General features: G+C 41.1%; 1 protein-coding gene across 3 annotated transcripts in view; it reads right to left on the bottom strand.

Annotated features, from left to right (window-relative positions):
* The window catches only part of LOC311107441 (protocadherin-11 X-linked-like), a gene marked incomplete at both ends in the record, with an annotated part of 246941 nt that overhangs the window by 141974 nt on the left and 77391 nt on the right, over positions 1–27576 (bottom strand). For all 3 annotated transcript variants that reach the window (XM_084149932.1, XM_084149933.1, XM_084149934.1), the window contains one exon: positions 3791–3850. In XM_084149932.1, the coding sequence (XP_084006058.1) occupies positions 3791–3850 (60 nt within the window). The remainder of the gene's footprint in view (positions 1–3790; positions 3851–27576) is intronic.

Below are 27576 nucleotides of genomic sequence, written 5' to 3'. Positions count from 1 at the left end.
CCTGATATCTCTAGCTTAAACTGACAGATTTTGATGGGGATTTTGTTAATGTGTTACTTAGATTGACGCACGGGTGGGTCAATCGACTCTTAAGGATTAACAATGTTCAGACCCTAGAGGAACGTCAGTAGATTAACAATGTTCAGACCCCAGAGGAATGTCAGTAGATTAACAATGTTCAGACCCTAGAGGAATGTCAGTAGATGAACAATGTTCAGACCCCAGAGGAAAGTCAGTAGATGAACAATGTTCAGACCCCAGAGGAAAGTCAGTAGATTAACAATGTTCAGACCCCAGAGGAAAGTCAGTAGATTAACAATGTTCAGACCCCAGAGGAAAGTCAGTAGATGAACAATGTTCAGACCCCAGAGGAAAGTCAGTAGATGAACAATGTTCAGACCCCAGAGGAATGTCAGTAGATTAACAATGTTCAGACCCTAGAGGAATGTCAGTAGATGAACAATGTTCAGACCCCAGAGGAAAGTCAGTAGATGAACAATGTTCAGACCCCAGAGGAAAGTCAGTAGATTAACAATGTTCAGACCCCAGAGGAAAGTCAGTAGATTAACAATGTTCAGACCCCAGAGGAAAGTCAGTAGATGAACAATGTTCAGACCCCAGAGGAAAGTCAGTAGATGAACAATGTTCAGACCCCAGAGGAAAGTCAGTAGATGAACAATGTTCAGACCCCAGAGGAAAGTCAGTAGATGAACAATGTTCAGACCCCAGAGGAAAGTCAGTAGATTAACAATGTTCAGACCCCAGAGGAAAGTCAGTAGATTAACAATGTTCAGACCCCAGAGGAAAGTCAGTAGATTAACAATTTCCAGACCCCAGAGGAAAGTCAGTAGAGGAACAATGTTCAGACCCCAGAGGATATTCAGTAAACTCCCCTCCCCTCCCCTCCCCTCCCCTCCCCTCCCCACCAAACCCCTGTGGGTATAAGAGATGTGAACATATGTTCCTCTGGTATAGCAGCAAAAGTGGCGTTCGTTGCTTCATATTATATCAGTCCAGATCAGCTGTTTTATAGAGAGGCCTGATGAGAGAGGTGAGATGGGACATTGCAAACGCTTCCTAAAATCTCAAGGACAGTTTGTGTATGCAGATTATTCCTGGTGTTATTGCAGATACGACTTAGTCTGCGTCTGAAATGCCACCCTGTTCCCTATATAGTGCACTACATTTGACCAGGACCCACTGCACCCTATTCCCTATACAGCGGCCACAGACTTACACTTAATGTCTGTCCCAAATGTCTCCCTATTCCCTATATAGTCAAAAGTAGTGCACTACAGAGGGAATAGGGTGCCATTGGGCCCATAGGGCTCTGGTCAAAGTAGTGCACTACAAAGGGAACAGGGTGCCATTTTGGGAGGCCACAATAAACATCAGTGCGGCTGAGCTGGTCTTATCAGAGGTGATCTCAATATGAGCGGTTGCAGTTCATGACCATGTGAAGGACGTGGCGGTGATTCCAGTGTCATTTTGTGTCGACTGGCTCAGGACAAAGCTGATTGCCTCTCTCATTATTCCCCAATGACAGGGACAGTATCGTGTTGTAATATTTACTGTCAGACGGCAGGCAGACGCGGCGACGACGTAGCATCCAGTCGGCAGCTTTCAATGGCACAGGAGTCACTTTGGAAAGCTGTCCGAGCATTAAAGGTGCAGTCTGGGATTTGGGAACCTAGCCGTTCAATGGTCATTTAACTTTAGGATTTTTTGCCATTGATTCTTGAAGAATATAAATGATAAATGCCTTGTGAGTGTATCACAACTGTCAGTAACTTTATCATAACCCAGAATATTAGGTTTTATGTCTCCATTGTTTACAACGTAAAAATGAACAATGTATAGCTTCAGAATATTGGTAAATCTACATATATATATATATTGGACTGTCAGTCCTTGCATCTAGAGTGCTGTCTATGAATATGAGCGGCTTTACATTTCCCCAGCCCCGTCCCTCAGCTGTATACCGAAACAAAGTGGTGAGCCCCCGTTTTGTTGTTTTCCAATACCAGATTGTAGCTTTTAGGCTGAAAAAGAGGTGTCGTTTTAGCTGATCATATGATGACAGGCTGTCAGACTGCCCTCTCCACTGACTTTCTTTTTACCACGACTTTAGTCTTCACTGGAGTTTTTTTTACTCTTGACCGTGCCATTCAACCAGAAAAGGACATGGGCATTTTGACACTTTTTTCCTAAGTGAACTGGAAAACGTGAGAGGATTTCACTACATCGCACATTATCGCGTTCACAAGTAGCAGCAGTGGCAGAGTCAAGTGGAAAGTTAGTTCAATGTGTGATGATTGCTTGAATAAGTCTGGAAAATTGTGGATTATTACTCTGCATAGCCTAGTGGTAAATTATTGAATACATGTGACATTCTCACATCGTGTCAAATATGTGCTACTTCTCATTTCCATGTATAGTGTGAGGAGTAGTTCTTAATTGTGACAAAAGAAAGAGTGTGGATGTCATTAACATAATTTAACAGGAAAAATAAGATTTTAAATTGAATTAGTTACACATCCTTCAGTGAACAACAGAAATCCAGTTTCTCGATATACATAGAGAAATATGTATATAAACTGTACTGTATCCTGTACAGGTCTATATAGAATAATATACTGTATCCTGTACAGGTCTATATAGAATAATATACTGTATCCTGTACAGGTCTATATAGAATAATATACTGTATCCTGTACAGGTCTATATAGAATAATATACTGTATCCTGTACAGGTCTATATAGAATAATATACTGTATCCTGTACAGGTCTATATAGAATAATATACTGTATCCTGTACAGGTCTATATAGAATAATATACTGTATCCTGTACAGGTCTATATAGAATAATATACTGTATCCTGTATAGGTCTATATAGAATAATATACTGTATCCTGTATAGGTCTATATAGAATAATATACTGTATCCTGTACAGGTCTATATAGAATAATATACTGTATCCTGTATAGGTTTATATAGAATAATATACTGTATCCTGTATAGGTCTATATAGAGTACTATACTGTATCCTGTATAGGTCTATATAGAGTACTATACTGTATCCTGTATAGGTCTATATAGAGTACTATACTGTATCCTGTATAGGTCTATATAGAGTACTATACTGTATCCTGTATAGGTCTATATAGAGTACTATACTGTATCCTGTATAGGTCTATATAGAGTACTATACTGTATCCTGTATAGGTCTATATAGAGTACTATACTGTATCCTGTATAGGTCTATATAGAGTACTATACTGTATCCTGTATAGGTCTATATAGAATAATATACTGTATCCTGTACAGGTCTATATAGAATAATATACTGTATCCTGTACAGGTCTATATAGAATAATATACTGTATCCTGTACAGGTCTATATAGAATAATATACTGTATCCTGTACAGGTTTATATAGAGTACTATACTGTATCCTGTATAGGTTTATATAGAGTACTATACTGTATCCTGTATAGGTTTATATAGAGTACTATACTGTATCCTGTATAGGTTTATATAGAGTACTATACTGTATCCTGTATAGGTTTATATAGAGTACTATACTGTATCCTGTATAGGTTTATATAGAGTACTATACTGTATCCTGTATAGGTTTTTATAGAGTACTATACTGTATCCTGTATAGGTTTATATAGAGTACTATACTGTATCCTGTATAGGTTTATATAGAGTACTATACTGTATCCTGTATAGGTCTATATAGAGTACTATACTGTATCCTGTATAGGTCTAGTAAGAGCTTACCTTATGGGGACACGTGGATGCGTCTGAGCTGAAGGACTTCTCCGGTGTCTGGCCCTGATTCTACAAGGTAGAAAAACACATCATTAGAAACATGCTTACTGTGGAGGGCCATTTCCAACACAACACCATTTGTGACAGTAGGGCAATGTCTCAAATGGCACCCTATTCCCTACATAGTGCACTACTTTTGACCAGAGCACGGTGAGACCTGTGGTCTAAAGCAGTTCACTATGTAGGGAATAGGGTGCCACGCTGCTTATTTTGTCTCGGTTATTCTCTGGACCACACAGGGCTTATCAACAGGCAGGTTTTTTTTAGCTGTTTCATAATCCAAGAATAAAACTCTACTGTAGCCTACGGTCATACTGCAGGTCTTTATTTTGAGAATATAATCTTAATTTCCATTCACAGGGGTTATAATAATGTGTTGTTATTTTGTCATGATGTTTTCTGTTCCCTTATCCTTTCTGGAAACATTACAAACCTCCTTTAGCAGTCAAATGATACCACATAACATATGGGACCTACTACTTTCAACACAGACCTTGTAGTCAGATGATTATATCATTTTGTTAATACAGTGATGCATCATTCAGATACAAGAAAACAGCATTAAAAATAATCTGCTAAGGTAATGTCAACAGGCCAACAACAGATGGTCCTGCTGTTTGTGATTATGCGAGACGCTCAAGTGTTTGCAAACGCACAGTTGCAGCAACAACAACAACAACAACAACAACAACAACAACAACAACAACAAAAAAGTTGTCTTGAAATGACCCGAGGAACAAATGAAAAGCAAACTGAAAAACTGTCAACAGGAAACGGTGGGGTGTAATTGCATAAACACACATTCAGTCTCTGTCCCAAATGGCACCCTATCCCCCTATTCAGTGCACTACCTATGTGCCCTGCTCGGAAGTAGTGCGCCAAATAGGGAATATGATGTCTATTTGGGATGCAGATTCACAGTAGCACACATTCACAAAGGAAATGGGGATTGATTGGATCTTAGCAATGTCAGTGCCTCCCTCAGAATCACTATGAAGTACATTTTGTTGCCCCCCCCCCCCCCCAAACGTTCAAGGGAAACCTGTGCCTTTGCACACACAACAGGGAATATATAGCCTAACAACGACTGAACCACTCATTACAGGGAATATATAGCCTAACAACGACTGAACCACTCATTACAGGGAATATAGAGCCTAACAACGACTGAACCACTCATTACAGGGAATATAGAGCCTAACAACGACTGAACCACTCATTACAGGGAATATAGAGCCTAACAACGACTGAACCACTCATTACAGGGAATATAGAGCCTAACAGCGACTGAACCACTCATTACAGGGAATATAGAGCCTAACAACGACTGAACCACTCATTACAGGGAATATAGAGCCTAACAGCGACTGAACCACTCATTACAGGGAATATAGAGCCTAACAGCGACTGAACCACTCATTACAGGGAATATAGAGCCTAACAACGACTGAACCACTCATTACAGGGAATATAGAGCCTAACAACGACTGAACCACTCATTACAGGGAATATAGAGCCTAACAGCGACTGAACCACTCATTACAGGGAATATAGAGCCTAACAACGACTGAACCACTCATTACAGGGAATATAGAGCCTAACAACGACTGAACCACTCATTACAGGGAATATAGAGCCTAACAACGACTGAACCACTCATTACAGGGAATATAGAGCCTAACAGCGACTGAACCACTCATTACAGGGAATATAGAGCCTAACAGCGACTGAACCACTCATTACAGGGAATATAGAGCCTAACAACGACTGAACCACTCATTACAGGGAATATAGAGCCTAACAACGACTGAACCACTCATTACAGGGAATATAGAGCCTAACAGCGACTGAACCACTCATTACAGGGAATATAGAGCCTAACAACGACTGAACCACTCATTACAGGGAATATAGAGCCTAACAGCGACTGAACCACTCATTACAGGGAATATAGAGCCTAACAGCGACTGAACCACTCATTACAGGGAATATAGAGCCTAACAACGACTGAACCACTCATTACAGGGAATATAGAGCCTAACAACGACTGAACCACTCATTACAGGGAATATAGAGCCTAACAACGACTGAACCACTCATTACAGGGAATATATAGCCTAACAGCGACTGAACCACTCATTACAGGGAATATAGAGCCTAACGACGACTGAACCACTCATTACAGGGAATATAGAGCCTAACAGCGACTGAACCACTCACAACGGGGGGAATGAACAGGCCTCACATGGGATGGAGTGGGGCTTCACAAACTAGCTCCCCTGAAAGCTAAACTAGCTACCCCAGGAGGCCACATTGATTCCAAGCAGGTGTCAGCCGTTAGCCCCTCATATCGAATTATGTTGCCGGGGTGCGCACTCACAATGCTCCCTGACACCATTAATGTCTTCCTTATGGTATCACCAGGAGAGAAGAGACACTGAACTGTCCAGACTACTAACATCTATATTTCATCACAACTTAAAGAGAATATAGCTGCAGCGGCAACAACTACTGGGGGAGAGAGAAAGAACCGCACGTAAGCATTCACACAGACACACACACACACACACACACACACACACATACACACACTTACGCACGCACACACACACACACACACACACACACACACACACACACACACACACACACACACACACACACACACACAGCTAGCTTCACTGCTACAGCAGCAGAAAACAGTGTGAACACTCATCTCATGTAATATTAAAGGACCGATGGCCAAGCTTGGTTGTCTAAATTAGTTGAAACAATTTTCCCCCCAAAGAGTAGATACTGAAACTGTAACTATATCAGGATAATTGAACATAAACATTTTTGGGAGGCAGGGGGAAGAAGCAGTGTGTGTGTGTGTGTGTGTGTGTGTGTGTGTGTGTGTGTGTGTGTGTGTGTGTGTGTGTGTGTGTGTGTGTGTGTGTTTTGTAATGGGGGGTATGATGAGCATGGCTTAATTAACTCAATAAGTTCCCAATTTTCAATTCTTGAACACATGCTTTCCTCTAGTATTCCATATCCAAGTATCCAGTTTTCACTTATTTCATGAGCTTAAAAGAGTCCCCAGAGCCAGGGCGTGACAGATTTTTACAATTGTTTCCATTATAAAATAATAGTGAAGACATCAAAACTATGAAATAACACATATTATATAGTAAATATACAATATTATATATTATATAGTATATATACAATATTATATATTATACAGTATATATACAATATGATATATTATATAGTATATATACAATATTATATATTATACAGTATATATACAATATTATATATTATATAGTATATTATACTGTATATATATAATATTGTAGACACTACCAGTGAAACGTTTGGACACACCTACTCATTCAAGGGCTTTTCTTTATTTAGAAATGTTTCTACTTTATATAATAATAGTGAAAACATCCAAACTATGAAATAACACATGGAATCATGTAGTAACCAAAAATGTGTTAAACAAATATATTTTATATTTGAGATTCTTCAAATAGCCAACCTTTTTACCTTGATGACAGCTTTGCACACTCTTGGCATTCACTCAACCAGCTTCATGAGGTAGTCACCTGGAATGCATTTCAAGGCACACTTAACCAGCATAGCTACCACAGCATTCTGCAGCGATACGCCATCCCATCTGGTTTGGGCTTAGTGGGACTATCATTTGTTTTTCAACAGGACATTGACCCAACACCCCTCCAGGCTGTGTATGGAGAGTGATGGAGTGCTGCATCAGATGACCTGGCCTCCACAATCCCCCGACCTCAACCCAAGTGAGATGGTTTGGGATGAGTCGGACGGCAGAGTGAAGGGAAAGCAGCCAACAAGTGCTCAGCATATGTGGGAACTCCTACAAGACTGTTGGAAAAGCATTCCAGGTGAAGCTGGTTGAGAGAATGCCAAGAGTGTGCAAAGCTGTCATCAAGGCAAAGGGTGGCTATTTGAAGTATCTCAAATATAACATATATTTTGATTTGTTTAACACTTTTTTGCTTAATACAAGATTCCATATGTTTTATTTCATAGTTTTGATGTCCTCACTATTATTCTACAATGTAGAAAATAGTTTTTAAAAATAAAGAAAAACCCTTGAATGAGTAGGTGTTCTAAAGGTTTTGACCGGTAGTGTATTCAATATGATATATATACAGTGTAAATACAATATGATATATATACAGTATATATACAATATGATATATATTTACACAGTGTATATACAATATGATATATTGTATAGTATGTATACAATATGATATATTATACAGTACATATACAATATGATATATATACAGTGTATATACAATATGATATATATACAGTATATATACAATATGATATATATACAGTGTATATACAATATGATATATTGTATAGTATGTATACAATATGATATATTATATAGTACATATACAATATGATATATATACAGTGTATATACAATATGATATATTATAATAACATAACATGCCATTTAGCATACGCTTTTATCCAAAGCGACGTACAGTCATGTGTGCATACATTTTTACGTATGGGTGGTCCCGGGGATCGAACCCACTACCCTGGCATTACAAGCGCCATGCTCTACCAATTGAGCTACAGAGGACCACATTATAGTGTTATTATATAGTATGTATACAATATGATATATTAAACAGTACATATACAATATGATATATATACAGTGTATATACAATATGATATATTATACAATACATATACAATATGATATATATATATACATATATATATATATATATATATATATATATATATACAGTGTATATACAATATGATATATTTTATAGTACATATACAATATGATATATATACAGTGTATATACAATATGATATATTATACAGTACATATACAATATGATTTATATACAGTGTATATACAATATGATATATTATACAATACATATACAATATGATATATATATATATATATACAGTGTATATACAATATGATATATTTTATAGTACATATACAACATGATATATATATACAGTGTATATACAATATGATATATTATACAGTACATATACAATATGATATATTATACAGTACATATACAATATGATTTATATACAGTGTATATACAATATGATATACGGTATATACAGTACATATACAATGTTATGCAAAACTGTAACCTGAACAGAGCTTACAGTGCTTACAGTACACAGACCATCACACCATGTGGGCCAATAGATTCTGCTTTCCTGTTGTTGGTTAAACTAGAGGACACGTTTATTTCAGTACACCGTGTATGTAGATTGATGTCAGCAACCCCATTCAATAAACCAAATCGGAACTCAGAAAGTGCACGTCATCACGCCTAATGCCATTTAAGCAGATACTAATATTGTTTTGTTTACAATATGTATTGAACAGGAAGACACATCATTAAATGATAAAGGACCTCCTTGTGAAAGTACAGTATGGTGGAAATAGAATGTGTAAAAATAAGACGTTAGTCACCTCTAATTAAATATTTCCTACTTGTCAGCATCTGAATGCAGTTTGAGAGCCATTTCCTCCTCCAACATTAATGGAATACTAAACAGGTCATAAAAATAGCTAGATATCAGCTAGAGTACGTCGTTATGGCACTTGATAATTCCCCATACACACTTTAGAGTCTCTACACAACATAACATCTATGTCCATGTAAGTCTGATTGTGACACATCACTTTAGAGGGCTCAGGATGTCATGAAAATATCAACAGTCTTAGGAAATCTCTGCAACAATATTCCGCTCTGTCCCGTCTTTGTGAGAACTTAACCCCCCCCACATTTCCTTAGCCACTTCAAACACATTTCCACATGGCGCTGAAGCAATAGGCTGCAAAGTGCTGTAATCTCTCTGCCATCAGGTAAGAAACAGACTTACCACTGACTGACAAACGGGGAGTACTTTGATAAGTCAGCTTTGCCATGGAGACACCGAGGCCTGTCGCCTCTGCTGAGCTCATATCCAAAGCAGACCCGCTACAGTGCAGTGCGTAGTCCCAATTAAGCATGGTCCCAGGGATTCCCACAGTGAAAAACCTGAAGTTCACTACTTTTCATTAATCTGCTTGCTCTGCCCTCATATTTAGCCTCACGTTGAAATGTTTTACAGTTTTCTTTTCAGTACAACCAGGGCTACAAGTAGCATACAAAACAATTTGACATAAACAGTTGCATTCATGAGTTTTATTGACAAAGAAAAAATAATATGTAACTCCGGCCAAGCAAAAACCTGATAAAAAATAATTTATAAGAATGGTGTAAGTACATAAATTGTTTGCTCAGTGGGAAATGAATATCAAACTTCAGCGACAACTGTGTGAAGTTTGGAGTTTGTGACAGCAACTATGTGAGCTTATTACTGTATCATAGACACTATGTCCTGATATTTCCTATGATCTTTGTAGAATAACCCCTTTCCTATGATCTTCTATGTAATTTATGTCCTGTATATGATGGTCCTCTGTAGCTCAGCTGGTAGAGCACGGCGCTTGTAACGCCAAGGTAGTGGGTTCGATCCCCGGGACCACCCATACACAAAAAATTTATGCACGCATGACTGTAAGTCGCTTTGGATAAAAGAGTCTGCTAAATGGCATATTATTATTATTATGTAGAAGAACCCCATACCTTCTAACGACTCTTACATTTGTGAGCATCATAGAGCAAAACAGATGTGCATATTCATGAGAGTCTCAGCTTTTCATAGTGGTTTTGGAAGCACTAAATCATGACAGTGGTACTCAAAGTGATCCTAGATGTGCAATAAACTGTAGCCTCCAGTGAAGGCAGGATGTGCAATAAACTGTAGTCTCCAGTGAAGGCAGGATGTGCAATATACTGTAGTCTCCAGTGAAGGCAGGACTTCTGGTAGTTTAGTGACCAATAAAGTCTCGTCACAACTCCTTCAAACTCGTGTTTCAGATCATTTCTCACACAAAGAAAATCACCTTTCAATAAATAAATCACAGTGTTTATCATTTACGTAATTTAGCAGACGCTCTTATCCAGAGCGACTTACAGTTAGTGCATGCATAATTATTTTATTAATTTTTTTCATACTGGCCCCCCGTGGGAAACGAACCGCCATGCTCTACCAACTGAGCTACCTCCCTGCCGGCCATTCCCTCCCCTACCCTGGACGACGCTGGGCCAATTGTACGCCGCCCCATGGGTCTCCCGGTCGCGGCCGGCTACGACAGAGCCTGGATTCGAACCAGGATCTCTAGTGGCACAGCTAGCACTGCGATGCAGTGCCTTAGACCATTTGTCTCATCACAGTACAATTACAATTTTCCTGTTATTATTATTATTATTATTTTAGTTGTTTTGTTGTATTCAGCATTGTTGGGAAGAGCCCGTGAGTAAGTTAGTCTACATTTGTTGTTTATGAAGCATGTGACAATTAAAATTGGATTGATTGATTGATCTTGGCTCTGGACGAGAACAAATCATCAATATGTGGTTGGTGTAATCCAAGGACCTTCGCTATGCTTGTCGATAATGTGATGTGCTCCTTATCAGATGTACCAGTGTACCAGACCAGAGGTTGATTTGTAGATTAGACAGTCAGAAGGTTAATTATACGGTATCACATTTACGTTGGCATCAATCTCATAACTATTGTTTTCAGATTTCAGATAATGAATATACAGAGTTCACATTAACACTCAGAGATGGATTCACAGATAGCTGCATTGTGTCTAGTTTATTGATGAAATATTCATGGAGGAGATATGCATGCATTACATGTAGGGTACGCCCCAAATGACACCCTATTCCCTATGTAGTGCACTACTTTTGACCAGAGCCCCGTAGGGCCCTGTTCAAAAGTAGTGCACTTTGTATGAAATAGGGTGCCATTTGGAATGTAAGATTAAGCTTCTCTGCAGCTGTAATAAATGAACATGCCTTCTATGAACACCATTGTTTTGTTCTGCTAAGAGAACGAAATGTGATTTGAATGCTGTTAATCCTGTTAAAAAATATAGGCACACTCATTACACCCCCAGGACATTTCTGCTGTGTGTGTGTGTGCGTGTGTGTGTGTGTGTGTGTGTGTGTGTGTGTGTGTGTGTGTGTGTGTGTGTGTGTGTGCGTGCGTGTGGAACACAGATCTAGATTATGTCCTGTATATGATAGCTATCCAGCTCAAACAGCCCACTCGCTTTGTTTTGAAGTGAAATATTGACAGTATGTTTCTAGAAATGTATTTGTATGTCCCAGTTCTTCCAATGTATTTTGAATAGTCTGTTATGCTACTCTCGATTTTTTGTATGCCTTCGTCAGAAGTTCTCTGTCTAATAAAGACGTATTGTGCCTTTCAAGATACCCAAGGGCAGGGGAGACAACAGCAGGGGAGACTACAGTAGAGGAGACTACAGAAGAGGAGACTAAAGTAGAGGAGACTACAGCAGGGGGACTACAGAAGGGGAGACTACAGTAGAGGAGACTACAGTAGAGGAGCCTACAGAAGAGGAGACTACAGTAGAGGAGACTACAGAAGATGAGACTAGAGTAGAGGAGACTACAGTAGAGGAGACTACAGTAGAGGAGACTACAGTAGAGGAGACTACAGTAGAGGAGACTACAGTAGAGGAGACTACAGTAGAGGAGACTACAGAAGATGAGACTACAGTAGAGGAGACTACAGTAGAGGAGACTACAGTAGAGGAGACTACAGTCGAGGAGACTACAGTAGAGGAGACTAGAGTAGAGGAGACTACAGTCGAGGAGACTAGAGTAGAGGAGACTACAGTAGAGGAGACTACAGTAGAGAAGACTACAGTAGAGGAGACTACAGTCGAGGAGACTAGAGTAGAGGAGACTAGAGTAGAGGAGAGGAGACTACAGTAGAGGAGACTATAGTAGAGGAGACTATAGTAGAGGAGACTACAGTAGAGGAGACTACAGTAGAGGAGACTACAGTAGAGAAGACTACAGTAGAGAAGACTACAGTAGAGGAGACTACAGTCGAGGAGACTACAGTAGAGGAGACTAGAGTAGAGGAGACTAGAGTAGAGGAGACTAGAGTAGAGTAGAGGAGACTACAGTAGAGGAGACTATAGTAGAGGAGACTACAGTAAAGGAGACTACAGTAGAGAAGACTACAGTAGAGGAGACTACAGTAGAGGAGACTACAGTAGAGGAGACTACAGTAGAGGAGACTACAGTAGAGAAGACTACAGTAGAGGAGACTACAGTAGAGGAGATTACAGTAGAGGAGACTATAGTAGAGGAGACTACAGTAGAGAAGACTACAGTATAGGAGACTACAGTCGAGGAGACTACAGTAGAGGAGCCTAGAGTAGAGGAGAGGAGACTACAGTAGAGGAGACTAGAGTAGAGGAGACTAGTGTAGAGGAGACTACCGTAGAGGAGACTACAGTAGAGGAGACTACAGTAGAGGAGACTACAGTAGAGGAGACTACAGAGAGGAGACTACAGTAGAGGTGACTACAGTCGAGGAGACTACAGTAGAGGAGACTAAAGTAGAGGAGACTAGAGTAGAGGAGACTACAGTAGAGGAGACTAGTGTAGAGGAGACTACAGTAGAGGAGACTACAGTCGAGGAGACTACAGTAGAGGAGACTAGTGTAGAGGAGACTACAGTAGAGGAGACTACAGTAGAGGAGACTACAGTAGAGGAGACTACAGTAGAGGAGACTACAGTAGAGGAGACTACAGTAGAGGAGACTACAGTAGAGGAGCCTACAGTAGAGGAGACTATAGTAGAGGAGACTACAGTAGAGGAGACTACAGTAGAGGAGACTACAGTAGAGGAGAATATAGTAGAGGAGACAAGAGTAGAGGAGACTAGAGTAGATGAGACTACAGTAGAGGAGACTAGAGTAGAGGAGACTAGAGTATAGGAGACTACAATAGAGGAGACTACAGTAGAGGAGACTACAGTAGAGGAGACTAGAGTAGAGGAGACTACAGTAGAGGAGACTACAGTAGAGGAGACTACAGTAGAGGAGACTACAGTAGAGGAGACTATAGTAGAGGAGACTACAGTAGAGGAGACTACAGTAGAGGAGACTACAGTAGAGGAGACTATAGTAGAGGAGCCTAGAGTAGAGGAGAGGAGACTACAGTAGAGGAGCCTAGAGTAGAGGAGACTACAGTAGAGGAGACTACAGTAGAGGAGCCTAGAGTAGAGGAGACTACAGTAGAGGAGACTAGAGTAGAGGAGACTATAGTAGAGGAGACTATAGTAGAGGAGACTACAGTAGAGGAGACTACAGTCGAGGAGACTACAGTAGAGGAGCCTAGAGTAGAGGAGACTACAGTAGAGGAGACTAGAGTAGAGGAGACTATAGTAGAGGAGACTAAAGTAGAGGAGACTATAGTAGAGGAGACTACAGTAGAGGAGACTAAAGTAGAGGAGACTAGAGTAGAGAGGAGACTACATTAGAGGAGACTAGAGTAGAGGAGACTAGGAAATTACAGTAGAGGACAGTAGAGGTGAATACAGTAGGAAACTACAGGGCACCACTGGCATTCTCCGCACATACACAGAGATGCTTTAACCTGTCAGCTAACTTCCTGGCTATCTCTACAAAGTGCCTTGATGTTTCTGCATTTAGTCAACTGCAATACCATTGACTCGTTTCTGTTATTTTTGTGTTTACCGCGGGAACATTGTTTAAAAAAATACAAAAACATATTTCTCTCACTGGGATTAAAGCGACGCTGTAGTTCCAGGATTATCCAATGGCTTTGATCATGTGACTTCAATGTTTTTGATCTGAAGCAGGAAGAAAAAAATGACTCTCTATGGATTCTGGTGGAACTGTACACCATGACATCAGCCACTGACAGGTAGTGAATATAAAGAACAGAACAAGCATAAAAAACAACTCTATTTGGAATATTTTTCTTACGATGAAGGGATTCACCAGCATTGGATTCATGAAATATCAGATTATACCCCACTTTGATCCAGTATTATGCGATCAATATAGTTGTTTGAGTGTTGTGTGTTGCCATAGCTTTATGCCTGTCTGACTGTCCAGTACATGCTCTTGGTGTTATCTTGTTTTCTTAGAGGATTTATCAGTACTAAATGACATAGGATTTATCAGTACTAAATGATATAGTATTTATCAGTACTAAATGACATAGGATTTATCAGTACTAAATGATATAGTATTTATCAGTACTAAATGACATAGGATTTTATCAGTACTAAATGATATAGGATTTATCAGTACTAAATGATTTAGGATTTTATCAGTACTAAATGATTTAGGATTTTATCAGTACTAAATGATATAGGATTTATCAGTACTAAATGATTTAGGATTTTATCAGTACTAAATGATATAGGATTTATCAGTACTAAATTATATAGTATTTATCAGTACTAAATGATACAGTATTTATCAGTACTAAATGATATAGTATTTATCAGTACTAAATGATATAGGATTTATCAGTACTAAATGATATAGTTTTTATCAGTACTAAATGATATAGGATTTATCAGTACTAAATTATATAGGATGTATCAGTACTAAATGATATAGGATTTATCAGTACTAAATGATACAGTATTTATCAGTACTAAATGATATAGGATTTATCAGTACTAAATGATATAGGATTTACCGGTAGTAAATTATTTTATCAGTACTAAATGATATAGGATTTATCAGTACTAAATGATATAGGATGTATCAGTACTAAATGAGGTGCTTGTAGTCTACTCTACCTGTTACAAATCAAATCAAATTGTATCGTTTGCGTACACATATTTTGCAGATGTTCTCGCGGGTGTAGCGAAATGCTTTTGTTCCTAGCTCCAACAGTGCAGTAATAACTAACAATACAAAAAAAAAAAAAAAAAGGAATTAAGAAAAATTGAAATGTTCGAACGAGCATTGTCAGAGTCTGGAATATAAATATATATGTATATGATGGTGTATAGACATTATTCAAGGTATATGAATAGAAAATAACAGTTACAGCAAAGAATCAAGTCTCCCTAGTGGCGCAGTGGTCTAAGGCACTGCATCGCAGTGCTAGCTGTGCCACTAGAGATCCTGGTTCGAATCCAGGCTCTGTTGTAGCCGGCCGCGACCGGGAGACCCATGGGGCGGCGCACAATTGGCCCAGCGTTGTCCAGGGTAGGGGAGGGAATGGCCGGCAGGGGATGTAGCTCAGTTGGTAGAGCATGGCGTTTGCAACGCCAGGGTTGTGGGTTCGATTCCCACAGGGGGTGGCCAGTATGAAAAAAATAATGTATGCACTCACTAACTGTAAGTTGCTCTGGATAAGAGTGTCTGCTAAATGACTAAAAATGTAAATGTAAAAAAAATAGAATAAGGAAGGACACAAGTGTCCCAGATGGAGAAGTATTCAGTGAACAATAACAGGTTTTCTATAGAGATCGACAGGGCTAGCCGTGTTTCAACAACAGCCTCCCCCAACCACCCACCTGATCAATAGTCCTAGGCAATTTGGGGGGTTTCAATCTCTGTATTATTATGTAGCTCCTACTTTGGACATGTAATCAAAGTGACAACACTGTACATAGAAACACTTCCTCCCCCCAAAAAACACTGACTGACTTTCTACCAGGCCTGATGTTGCATTCAAATTCCATCATATCAAAGCCAAGGGACTGTAGCTCGTTTCAGTCAACCTTCCTCCAAAAAAATAATTTTCCCTAGCTAGGATCATTTCCAATTATTGTCAGTGCCAAATAAAAAAAACAGGACATATCAAAACAATTATTTTGATGGGGCTCCAAGGCAAGAACATATTTCAACTTGAATGTTCTACCTGAAATCATTATAAAGGCGTGGTTTCAGGCAAAAAAAAAGCCATCAAAGCCTAATTTAATATCATTTTAATGGCAAAAAAACCTACAAGACAGTCGGAGTATCTACCTGCCATGTTTTTAGATAGACTCTGTCAGTCAAACAGCGAAACACACAGACTCACAGACAGACAAGAAGCACTAATGTACTTCCCTCCTAGCTCTGTGGGTTTCTACTATTTTCCATATGTGTTTCGTATTCAGTGCATATAGATGAAGGTAAAACTACAGTATATCTCCTTCAGGAAAGCACTTTGCCATAATGAGCACAACTGCAAATAAATTAAAAGGAGAGGAAAAAAAACCCAGTGTTAGTAACATTTTGAATACCCTCTTTGTAATGCCTTATGACTCCTCATGAACTATCTATAATGCATTATAAAGCACATCATTTGATGTGGCCCAGCGGTCTAAGGCGCTGCATCTCAGTGCTTGAGGCGTCACTACAGGACCCCCCTGGTTCGATTCCAGGCTGTATCACAACCGGCCGTGATTGGGAGTCCCACAGCGGCGCACAATTGGCCCAGCGTCGTCCGGGTTTGGCCGGTGTAGGCCGTCATTGTAAATAAGAATTTGTTCTTAACTGACTTGCCTAGTTAAATAAAGGTTCAATAAAAAATCAGAAATATCTACACTGACTACTCAAACCAGTGTGAACCAATCCCCTCCTCCTACACAAGGAAACATACTATTTGTCTGATGTCCTGCCTGCACTTTGACGTGCCATGCCATGCTCACAGCAGCTCTGTAGTAGAGCCAATGCATTGTCATAATTGTTTTGGCTCGGAGGAGGGCTAATTTACATGAGAAACAGTCCAAAGGCACTCAGAAGAAGGTAGTCCTTAGTCCTTTGACTAAGGCGCCAGCAAGCTCAGGAAAAAAAAATGTAATTACAATGTAAACGACTACGCTTGTTAGTAATAGACCATCCACTCACTGTGTTTGACCGTCAGTTTTGTTGTAGCCGGTTGGCGCGACTTTTAGTATGCATTGGTTGAAGCTCAATGTTAAATTCAATCTCCCTACCATCATATGTAAGCCAATATGACACCAATGTGGATGTAAATTCACAAATCAACTTGATCGGAGGTACACAACACCCTCCCCCCCGCCTCTCGTCATGATCCGTCTGGCCGTTACCAATAACCAACATACCCGATTTTTGACAGGGACGTTAGCATAAGGGTTGTCAGAAAATGTTTTGCCCAAACCTAGCTCAAATTCTAGACGTCAGATTAAAACAAGGCTACAGTGTCCACAAGGTAACCAGTAGACTTAGATCCATTTGAATACGCTTGTAGGTGCAACAGTTTTGATTAAATTCACAATTTACTGCACGTGCACAAACCAATGATGTGCTACCTTTTTGTCAATGCTCACATCTTTTCAGCCGAATGTCAGAGTTCTTAAACCGGGTGCAACATAGTTGTTGTGAAACAGTAGCAGCTAGCTAGTAGAAAGCTAGCAGATGTAGCTAGCTAGCGAACACCAGTTGGCTGAGAAGCAAAAGGAAGGTAGCTAGCGTTATTTTTTACATTTACATTTTAGTCATTTAGCAGACGCTCTTATCCAGAGCGACTTACAAGAGCAATTAGGGTTAAGTGCCTTGCTCAAGGGCACGTCGACATATTTTTCACCTAGTCGGCTTGGGGATTAGAACCAGCGACCTTTCGGTTACTGGCACAACGCTCTTAACCACTAAGCTACCTGCCGCCCCACCATCATATGTACATTTTTCTATGGAAGGTTTTTCATATGGCGAAGTCATCTGTGTAAACTGCTGACCTGGATACTTGCGCGTAATCAGAGAACAAACAAAGAAGCTAGTGAACGTCCTTGGCTGCACCAAACTTTGGGAAGTTTGGGAAAACATGTCACATTGCTAATTTATAATACATGCACACACCAGACCAGCTGTTAGACGATCAAGATGAAAATGATTGCCCTTACCGTATGTATTAATAGTAGCGGTGTGTGGGTGAAATCACTGGGGAAGCCAAACCAGAAGAATAAACAACATATTACAACCTATGTGTTGTGATAATTAAAGTTGTTTGCGCCGTAACCTGTTAGTTCATATGCCTTGCGACCGTGATATATATATATAGGCCTAAAGGCCCGAGACAATAAGAAGACACAATGGCCGAATAAGTTCAACCACACCTTTGCTTCATCACAAAACCAGAGAGCAACTTCTGTCTGGTGAAGTCCACTAAGCATACTGCATGTAACAAACAGTTACATGACTTACTGCATAGTCAAGCAAGTTAACCCATACGGACAAGTAATATATGGCCATATATATGACCTTATATACACTATATAAACAAAAGTATGTGAACACCTCTTCAAATTAGTGGATTCGGCTATTTCAGCCAAACCCGTCGCTGACAGATGTATAAAATTGAGCACACAGCCATGCAATCTCCATAGACAAACATTGGCAGGAGAATGGCCTTACTGAAGAGCTCAGTGACTTTCAACGTGGCAACGTCGTAGGATGCCACCTTTCCAACAAGTCAGTTCGTCACATTTCTGCCCTGCTAGAGCTGCCCTGGTCAACTGTAAGGGCTGTTAGTGTGAAGTGGAAACGTCTAGGAGCAACAACGGCTCAGCCGCGAAGTGGTAGGCCACACAAGCTCACAGAACGGCACTGCCGAGTGCTGAAGAGCATAGTGCGTAAAAATCGTCTGTCCTCGGTTGCAACACTCACAACCGAGTTCCAAAATGTCTCTGGAAGCAACGTTAGCACAAGAGCTGTTCGTCAGGAGCTTAATGAAATGGGTTTCCATGGCCGAGCAGCCGCACACAAGCCTAAGATAACCATGCGCAATGCCAAGGGTCGGCTGGAGTGGTGTTAAGCTCACCGCCATTGGACTCTGGAGCAGTGGAAACGCGTTCTCTGGAGTGATGAATCACGCTTCACCATCTGGCAGTCCGACGGACAAATCCGATGCCAGGAGAACACTACCTGCCCCAATGCATAGTGCCAACTGTAAAGTTTGGTGGAGGAGGAATAATGGTCTGGGGCTGTTTTTCATGTTTCGGGCTAGGCCCCTTAGTTCAAGTGAAGTGAAATCTTAACGCTACAGCAAACAATGACATTCTAGACGATTCTGTGCTTCCAACTTTGTGGCAACATTTTGGGGAAGGCCCTTTCCTGTTTCAGCATTAGAATGCCCCCGTGCACAAAGCGAGGTCCATACAGAAATGGTTTGTCGAGATCGGTGTGGAAGAACTTGACTGGTCTGCACAGAGCCCTGACCTCAACCCCATCAAACACCTTTGGGATGAATTGGAACGCCGACTGCGAGAAAGGCCTAATCGCCCAACATCAGTTCCCGACCTCACTAATGCTCTTGTGGCTGAATGGAAGCAAGTCCCCGCAGCAATGTTCCAACATCTAGTGGAAAGCCTTCCCAGAAGAGTGGAGGCTGTTATAGCAGCAAAGGGGGGACCAACTCCATATTAATGCCAATGATTTTGGAATGAGATGTTTGACTAGAATGTGTCCACATTCTTTTGATCATGTAGTGTATCAAAGTATGTGACATATATTAGAAAATATATGATCATATATTTTAATAACATATATACATCTCACACCCCTCATACAAATCATAATAATATGGATATGTATTTTCGTCATGATTTTTTTTTTTCCCAATGCATTTTTTGCTTTGATTTTTTTTTAATCCTCAACAATCTACACACAATACCCATAATGATGAAGCGAAAACAGGTTTTTAGAAATTTTTGCAAATGTATTAAAAATAAAAACATAAATACCTTATTTAAGTAAGTATTCAGACCCTTTGCTATGAGACTCGAAGTTGAGCTCAGGTGCATCCTGTGTCCATTGATCATCCTTGAGATGTTTCTACAACTTGATTGGAGTCCACCTGTGGTAAATTCAATTGATTGGACATGATTTGGAAAGGCACACACCTGTCTATATAAGGTCCCACTGTTGACAGTGCATGTCAGAGCAAAAACCAAGCCATGAGGTCGAAGGAATTGTCCGTAGAGCTCCGAGACAGGATTGTGTCAAGGCACAGATCTGGGGAAGGGTACCAAAACATTTCTGCAGCATTGAAGGTCCCCAAGAACACAGTGGCCTCCATCATTCTTAAATGGAAGAAGTTTGGAACCACCAAGACTCTTCCTAGAGCTGGCCACCTGGCCAAACTGAGCAATCGGGGGAGAAGGGCCTTGGTCAGGGAGGTGAACATGAACCCGATGGTCACTCTGACAGAGCTCTAGAGTTCCTCTGTGGAGATGGGAGCACCTTCCAGAAGGACAACCAATTCTGCAGCACTCCACCAATCAGGCCTTTATGGTAGAGAGGCCAGACGGAAGCCACTCTTCAGTAAAAGGCACATGACAGCCCGTTTGGAGTTTGCCAAAAGGCACCTAAAGACTCTCAGACCATGAGAAACAAGATTTGAGGGTGAACCTTCGCCCCAGGCTGAGGTCCTCAGCGCTCTGGAGCAGGTTTTCATCAAGGATCTCTCTTTACTTTGCTACGTTCATCTTTCGATCGATCCTGACTAGTCTCCCAGTCCCTGCTGCTGAAAAACATCCCCACAGCATGATGCTGCCTCCACCACCATACTTCACCGTAGGGATGGTGCCAGGTTTCTGCCAGACATGACGCTTGGCATTCAAGCCAAAGAGTTCAATCTTTGTTTCATCAGACCAGAGAATCTTGTTTCTCATGGTCTGAGAGTCTTTAGGTACCTTTTGGCAAATTCCAAGCAGGCTGTCATGTACCTTTTACTGAGGAGTGGCTTCCGTCTGGCCACTCTACCATAAAGGCCTGATTGGTGGAGTGCTGCAGAGATGGTTGTCCATCTGGAAGGTTCTCCCATCTCCACAGAGGAACTCTGGAGCTCTGACTATCGGGTTCTTGGTCACCTCCCTGACCAAGGCCCTTCTCCCCCGATTGCTCAGTTTGGCCAGCTGGCCAGCTCTAGGAAGAGTCTTGGTGGTTCCAAACTTCTTCCATTTAAGAATGATGGAGGCCACTGTGTTCTTGGGGACCTTCAATGTTGCAGAAATCTTTCGGTACCCTTCCCCAGATCTGTGACTCGACACAGTCCTGTCTCAGATCTCTATGGACAATTACTTTGACCTCATGGCTTGGTTTTTACTCTGACATGCACTGTCAACTGTGGGACCTTTCCAAATCATGTCTAATCAATTTAATTTACCACAGCTGGACTCCAATCAAGTTGTAGGAACATCTCAAGGATGATCAATGGAAACAGGATGATCCTGAGCTCAATTTTGAGTCTCATAGCAAAGGGTCTGAATACTTATGTAAATAAGGTATTTTGGTTTTTTATTTTTAATACATTTGCACAACATTCTAAAAACCTGTTTTTGCTTCATCATTATGGGGTATTGTGTGTAGATTGATGAGGAAAACATTAATTTAATCAATTTTAGAAAAAGGCTGTAACGTAACAAAATGTGGAAAACGTCAAGGGGTCTGAATACTTTCCGAATGCACTGTACATTTGTAATCAATAGGTAATCAGATTATACAATGGAAACATAATTAGAAGAACATAATGTATGTTTAAACGTGTTTAGATTTTTAAACTAATGATAATAACTTCATTCAAGGAATCTGGAATCTGTCGATAGAATTGCTGATCCTATTTTCGGACACATGCAATTATTGGCTTAAACGTTGACACAATGCCACTCATACAGCTATCTATATATATATATATATATTGACTGAAGATTATAGGCATCAAACTGACTATCTGAATGTAATTAATGCAGAGCAAACAGTATTTGTGTTCTATTTCGTACAGATTCAGGTCAGGCAACAAGAGACAAGCCAGAGACGCTCTAATTCTTCTGTTTATTCAAGAGACTTTTGAGCTAAACGCCTCAGTCTGTTTAGTCTTGACGAGAATGGCTTTTGCCACTTCTTCTTTGGGACTGTATCACCCAACATTGCAGGGCCTTCAGACATGTATACACTTGACTATATCATTTGCATGCTTGTCACAAACCAGTCCGCCGTTTCCTCTTCAAAGTATCTTTCTTGGCCTGCCATCATCAGTTCCCCTAACCAATTTGTCATTCTAAGCCTGGCCTTATTGCTGCCAGCTCTGGGATGATGGCAGTGTAGCTTCTCTGATCCAGGCAGTGACTAGGGACAAGGCCAAGTGTTACAGCGCTACACTGGGACAGAAGCGCTTCAGTCACTTCCTGATCCACGGCTCCAAGGACAGAGCAAAACTGGCTTTGCAACACTTTTAATTTGCTGCAGAGTGGGAGCTCATCTCATCCACTCAGTGTGTGTGTGTGTGTGTGTGTGTGTGTGTGTGTGTGTGTGTGTGTGTGTGTGTGTGTGTGTGTGTGTGTGTGTGTGTGTTAGAAACAGATACAATTATCAGAGAATGAGGCTAAGCCACTTTTCTTCTGCAATTATTGTGTTTGCAGAAAAGGCCTTTTTTAGTTTGGCCATGGCCTTCGGAGGTCTGTATACGAAATGTCCTTTTCCAGTTTCCGTCTCTTCTTATAGATGTTTCCGTAGGGACAATATGGCAACACAGAATGGCTCTTTATCACTTCATTGTGTTTTGCTTTTAACCAAGCCGTTAATGCTTTGACTTGATATTAGGATGCTGCTGTGGTTTTTTTAAGCTTATCTGAAACAGTTGCTCAGTTCACTTTAATCAGCTTGCTTTATTGTTGTGTTAACAAAGAGTCTTTAAAGACTTATGGATAATATTGAAGTCATTGACAGCTACTTCTGAGATCAAGAAGACTAAACATTACAGTCAGTGAAAGACTAGAGCGTCATAAAACAAAACAATATAATTACTGTGTTTAATGTTGTTGTTATTTTGTTGCTAAAATATAATATGAACATACTAAAGTGATATAGTCCATTGCGTCCATTGCTTTATTCTGTACTTGTCAACAGTAGTGCACTATACAGGGAATAGGGTGATATCTTTAATGCAGTTGTTGTGTTGACTGAGTTAGGGCCCACCTGAGAGGCATACTCAGCCTTCTAACAGTGAGGAACACACCGATGTCACAAACAAGACATCAAGAGAAAACAGCCATCTTTAATTGGACTCTTGGTCCCTGATCTTCAGTCTGTCTGTAGTAGGTGTACCAGTGTTTCCATGGATGTCCACAGTGTCTGTACAAGTGAAACTGATTGAAGCACTCCAGGCTCATTCACAATCACACACACTACAGTAGGCCTTCTGAATCACTGTTAGCAAGATAAAAGATTGGTGCCATTTTGTGAAAACCGATAACAGCACTATAACATGACATTTAACAGACGGCCACTTCAAGGCTCAGTACTGAAACAAATTAGTAGGTATATTTTTTGGAGGGGGTGACGGGGGGTCTAGTCTGGCCTGTTAGGATACATAGATTGACTCCCTTTGAAATCAGAATGCATTAGTCATGCCTTATTTAAATCCCAAACAGAATTCAAAGGCTGCACATAAAAATGCAAAGGTCTAAAAGGTCGCTCTCTCCGCAGCTCAAAGGGAAGGAGGCAGCACATCAGTAGAACCAACCGTCTGGCCTGTAATTAGGTGAACAGATGATCATTACCATACACACATATTTGCCCATTTCACTTCCAAATTAGACTCCTCTCGTTCCCTTGAATTGAAACTCACACACTTTTCTACTGGTTCAATCCTACCAGATGTGCTGAGTCACAACACTGTACACTATGTGCACGATTTCATGAGAAAAGCCAATCTCAGGTTATACCACAATAGTACTTGTAAGCATTTGATGGCTGTAGTTTTTTATTCAAAGCAACCTCCAAAAGGAATACGTGCAAATGGATTGTTTTTGCAAACAGCCAAATACAACGTCATCTCAATATACAAATACATTTTAAAATAAGCCTTGCAGTGATCCATCTTAACAATCAATGTGAACCGGAGATGTTCCATAAACCTGCACCTTTCAGGTGTGTTATAAGGACAGCGCTGTGATGACCTTGATCATAACTCCATCCCTGGTGACGATCAGTCTCCTTCCAGCAGCACGCTTCAGTAATCGACTCTGCTGAGCCCGATGAGGGACGTCAAATATAGCCAGCTCCCACACTGGGGTTTGCGTCCCAAAAGCCAGCTCCCACATAGACACTGGGGGGCTGCGTCCCAAAAAGCCAGCTCCCACAATAGACACTGGGGGGCTGCGTCCCAAAAAGCCAGCTCCCACAATAGACACTGGGGGGCTGCGTCCCAAAAAGCCAGCTCCCACAATAGACACTTTAGGGCAGCGTCCCAAAAGGCACCCTATCCCCTACGTAGTGCAATCCTTTTTCGACTAGGGCCCAAAGGCAAGTTCTCTGGTCAAAAAGCGGCGCACTATCTAGGGAATATGGTGCCATTTTGGGACGCACAGACAGAAACAACTCCCACACTGGAAGAGAAGGAGGAGGACCTTGTGGATGGCCTTGTGCACCATGTGGCTAGTTGGCGCCCACTGTAAGGAAATACTTTTGAGTTAGAGAGATGGTCACGGGCTAAGGCCAGCGATGGACTGGAACTAGTACCTCCATTCTATTATCTGTCCCCCAAAATGGCACCCTGTTCAAAAGTCAAAAGTACTCCACTATGAAGGGAATATGATTCCAGACCTACTCACTAGCATCCATTGCAACCTAATGGATTGGGACGAGGCTTAAGGAAGGATTTATCTGTTAGGGCACATATACACACATTAAGGGACCTGAACGCTGCAAAGGTCAATAGTGGCCTTGGGCGAGACGTTTTGATTGGACCGCTAGTCGCAGCCCAGTGAGATATCTGAAAACTGTCTATTACATAAATTCCTCAGTAGAATTTAATTTGGAAAGGCACAGCAGTTTGACAGGTTATCTTGAATAGCAAGTTTTGAGGAAAGTCAAAATAGTTTGACTTTGCCACACTGCAATGTGTTTCTGTATTCAAGTTCACATTGACAGGTTCACCAGCAGCAGAACACAGTGGCAGCAGGACCATGTCCTTGTAAGCACGATTAAACATTTGGCATGTAATATCCCACACAAATTGCTCTGTATTTGGTTTCAAACTCAATAATTATATATTCACCGTAATACCAAATTGCAATCAACCTTTGACATCTGAGGTCGTAAATACATGCTGTTGTATTTTTTTAAATCCTCCACCCAAAATTACAAGCTGTTATTAAAACAAAAATATTCCCTTTGTTCAGAAGTACTACCCCCCCCACCCCCACCCCCTTTTTAAGGATTGTATGATTATTTTATTACTATTGTGATATGAACAATAGACTTTGTAACATCCTGTTGTGATTTCCTTGTGTTAGGCAGCATCACTCTGTGGGTTGAGACAAATCCTTAATCCTCACAAGATAATAACAATGTAATCCTGATTCCCAGATGAGGGCGCTGGTGAAAAGACAGTTTGTGGCCAAGAGAGGTTCTAGTGAAGAGGAAAGACACGACGTCAGACTCATTAGAATACAGTACAATTAAAATGAAGAGAAAATAAAGCTGAAATGCTGGACCACTGTCGTCGGCCCAATCCTTAACACAATGAATAAATAATGTTATGTGGTCCTCTGTAGCTCAGCTGGTAGAGCACGGCGCTTGTAACGCCAAGGTAGAGGGTTCGATCCCCGGGACCACCCATACACAAAAAATGTGTGCACGCATGACTGTAAGTCGCTTTGGATAAAAGCGGCTGCTAAATGGCATATTATTTATTATTATTTTATATCAGAAATGTTTTTTTTTTTATGTCTCCTGAATCTTATATAGACAAGCCAAGCCTCACCCACAGTACAGTGCTACACTTTAAAACTCACCCCAGAACCTACACATGTACACACAGCACTCTGTGCCAGGCTGAACTGTGCGGAGATGACTAATATCCATGAAATTATTCACAGCGTAATTAATAGTGTGAATATTACATTATAATAATAACGAATGCCTCGCCACGACATCTGCAATGATCTTTCTCCTTATTTCACCACCAAATAAAATCGAGGAATGTAGCTAAATTGTTATTCACATTATATTGACATAATGAGGACAATTAGAGCAGAGAAAAGCATCAGATGCATCAACTACGTGAATGTGCTTTTTCTTGAGAAACAGACTCAGTCAAAATCTTCATCTCAGCATGACCCTGTCTTCAAAGCAGGTGGTTCTGGGTCATCACAGTCCACAGATCCTCATCCCCCTCCTGGAGGGTTAAGAGAGTCAGAGCACAGCAGTGATGCTGCTTAAGCACTCAGATACACACACACCAACAGAAGGGACTGCTGTCTGACTAAAGAGTGCCTCTCTCCATCACTCTCCCTCTCTCGATGACTCTCTCTCTCACTCCACCTCTCTCTCTCTCCAGCTCTCTATGACTCCTCTTTCTCTCTCACCCTCCCTCCCTCCCTCCCTCCCTCCCTCCCTCCCTCCCTCCCTCCCACCCTCCCTCCCTCCCTCCCTCCCTCCCTCCCTCCCTCCCTCCCTCCCTCCCTCCCTCCCTCCCCCCCCCTCTCTCTCTCTCTCTCTCTCTCTCTCTCTCTCTCTCTCTCTCTCTCTCTCTCTCTATCCTTCCCTTCCGTCCCTCCCTCCCTCCCTCCCTCCCTCCCTCCCTCCCTCCCTCCCTCCCTCCCTCCCCCCCCCCCCCTCTCTCTCTCTCTCTCTCTCTCTCTCTATCCTTCCCTTACCTTCCTCCCTCCCTATCTCCCTCCCTCTCTCTCTCTCTCTCTCTCTCTCTCTCTCTATCCTTCCCTCCCTCCCTCCCTCCCTCCCTCCCTCCCTCCCTCCCTCCCTCCCTCCCTCCCTCCCTCCCTCCCTCCCTCCCTCCCTCCTCCCCCCCTCTCTCTCT

The sequence above is a fragment of the Coregonus lavaretus genome, assembly GCF_964263955.1.
Source record: "Coregonus lavaretus genome assembly, chromosome: 32".
Taxonomy (NCBI): domain Eukaryota; kingdom Metazoa; phylum Chordata; class Actinopteri; order Salmoniformes; family Salmonidae; genus Coregonus; species Coregonus lavaretus.
The sequence above is the reverse complement of the archived record's forward strand: the minus strand, read 5'-3'. Positions and strand labels throughout refer to the sequence as shown.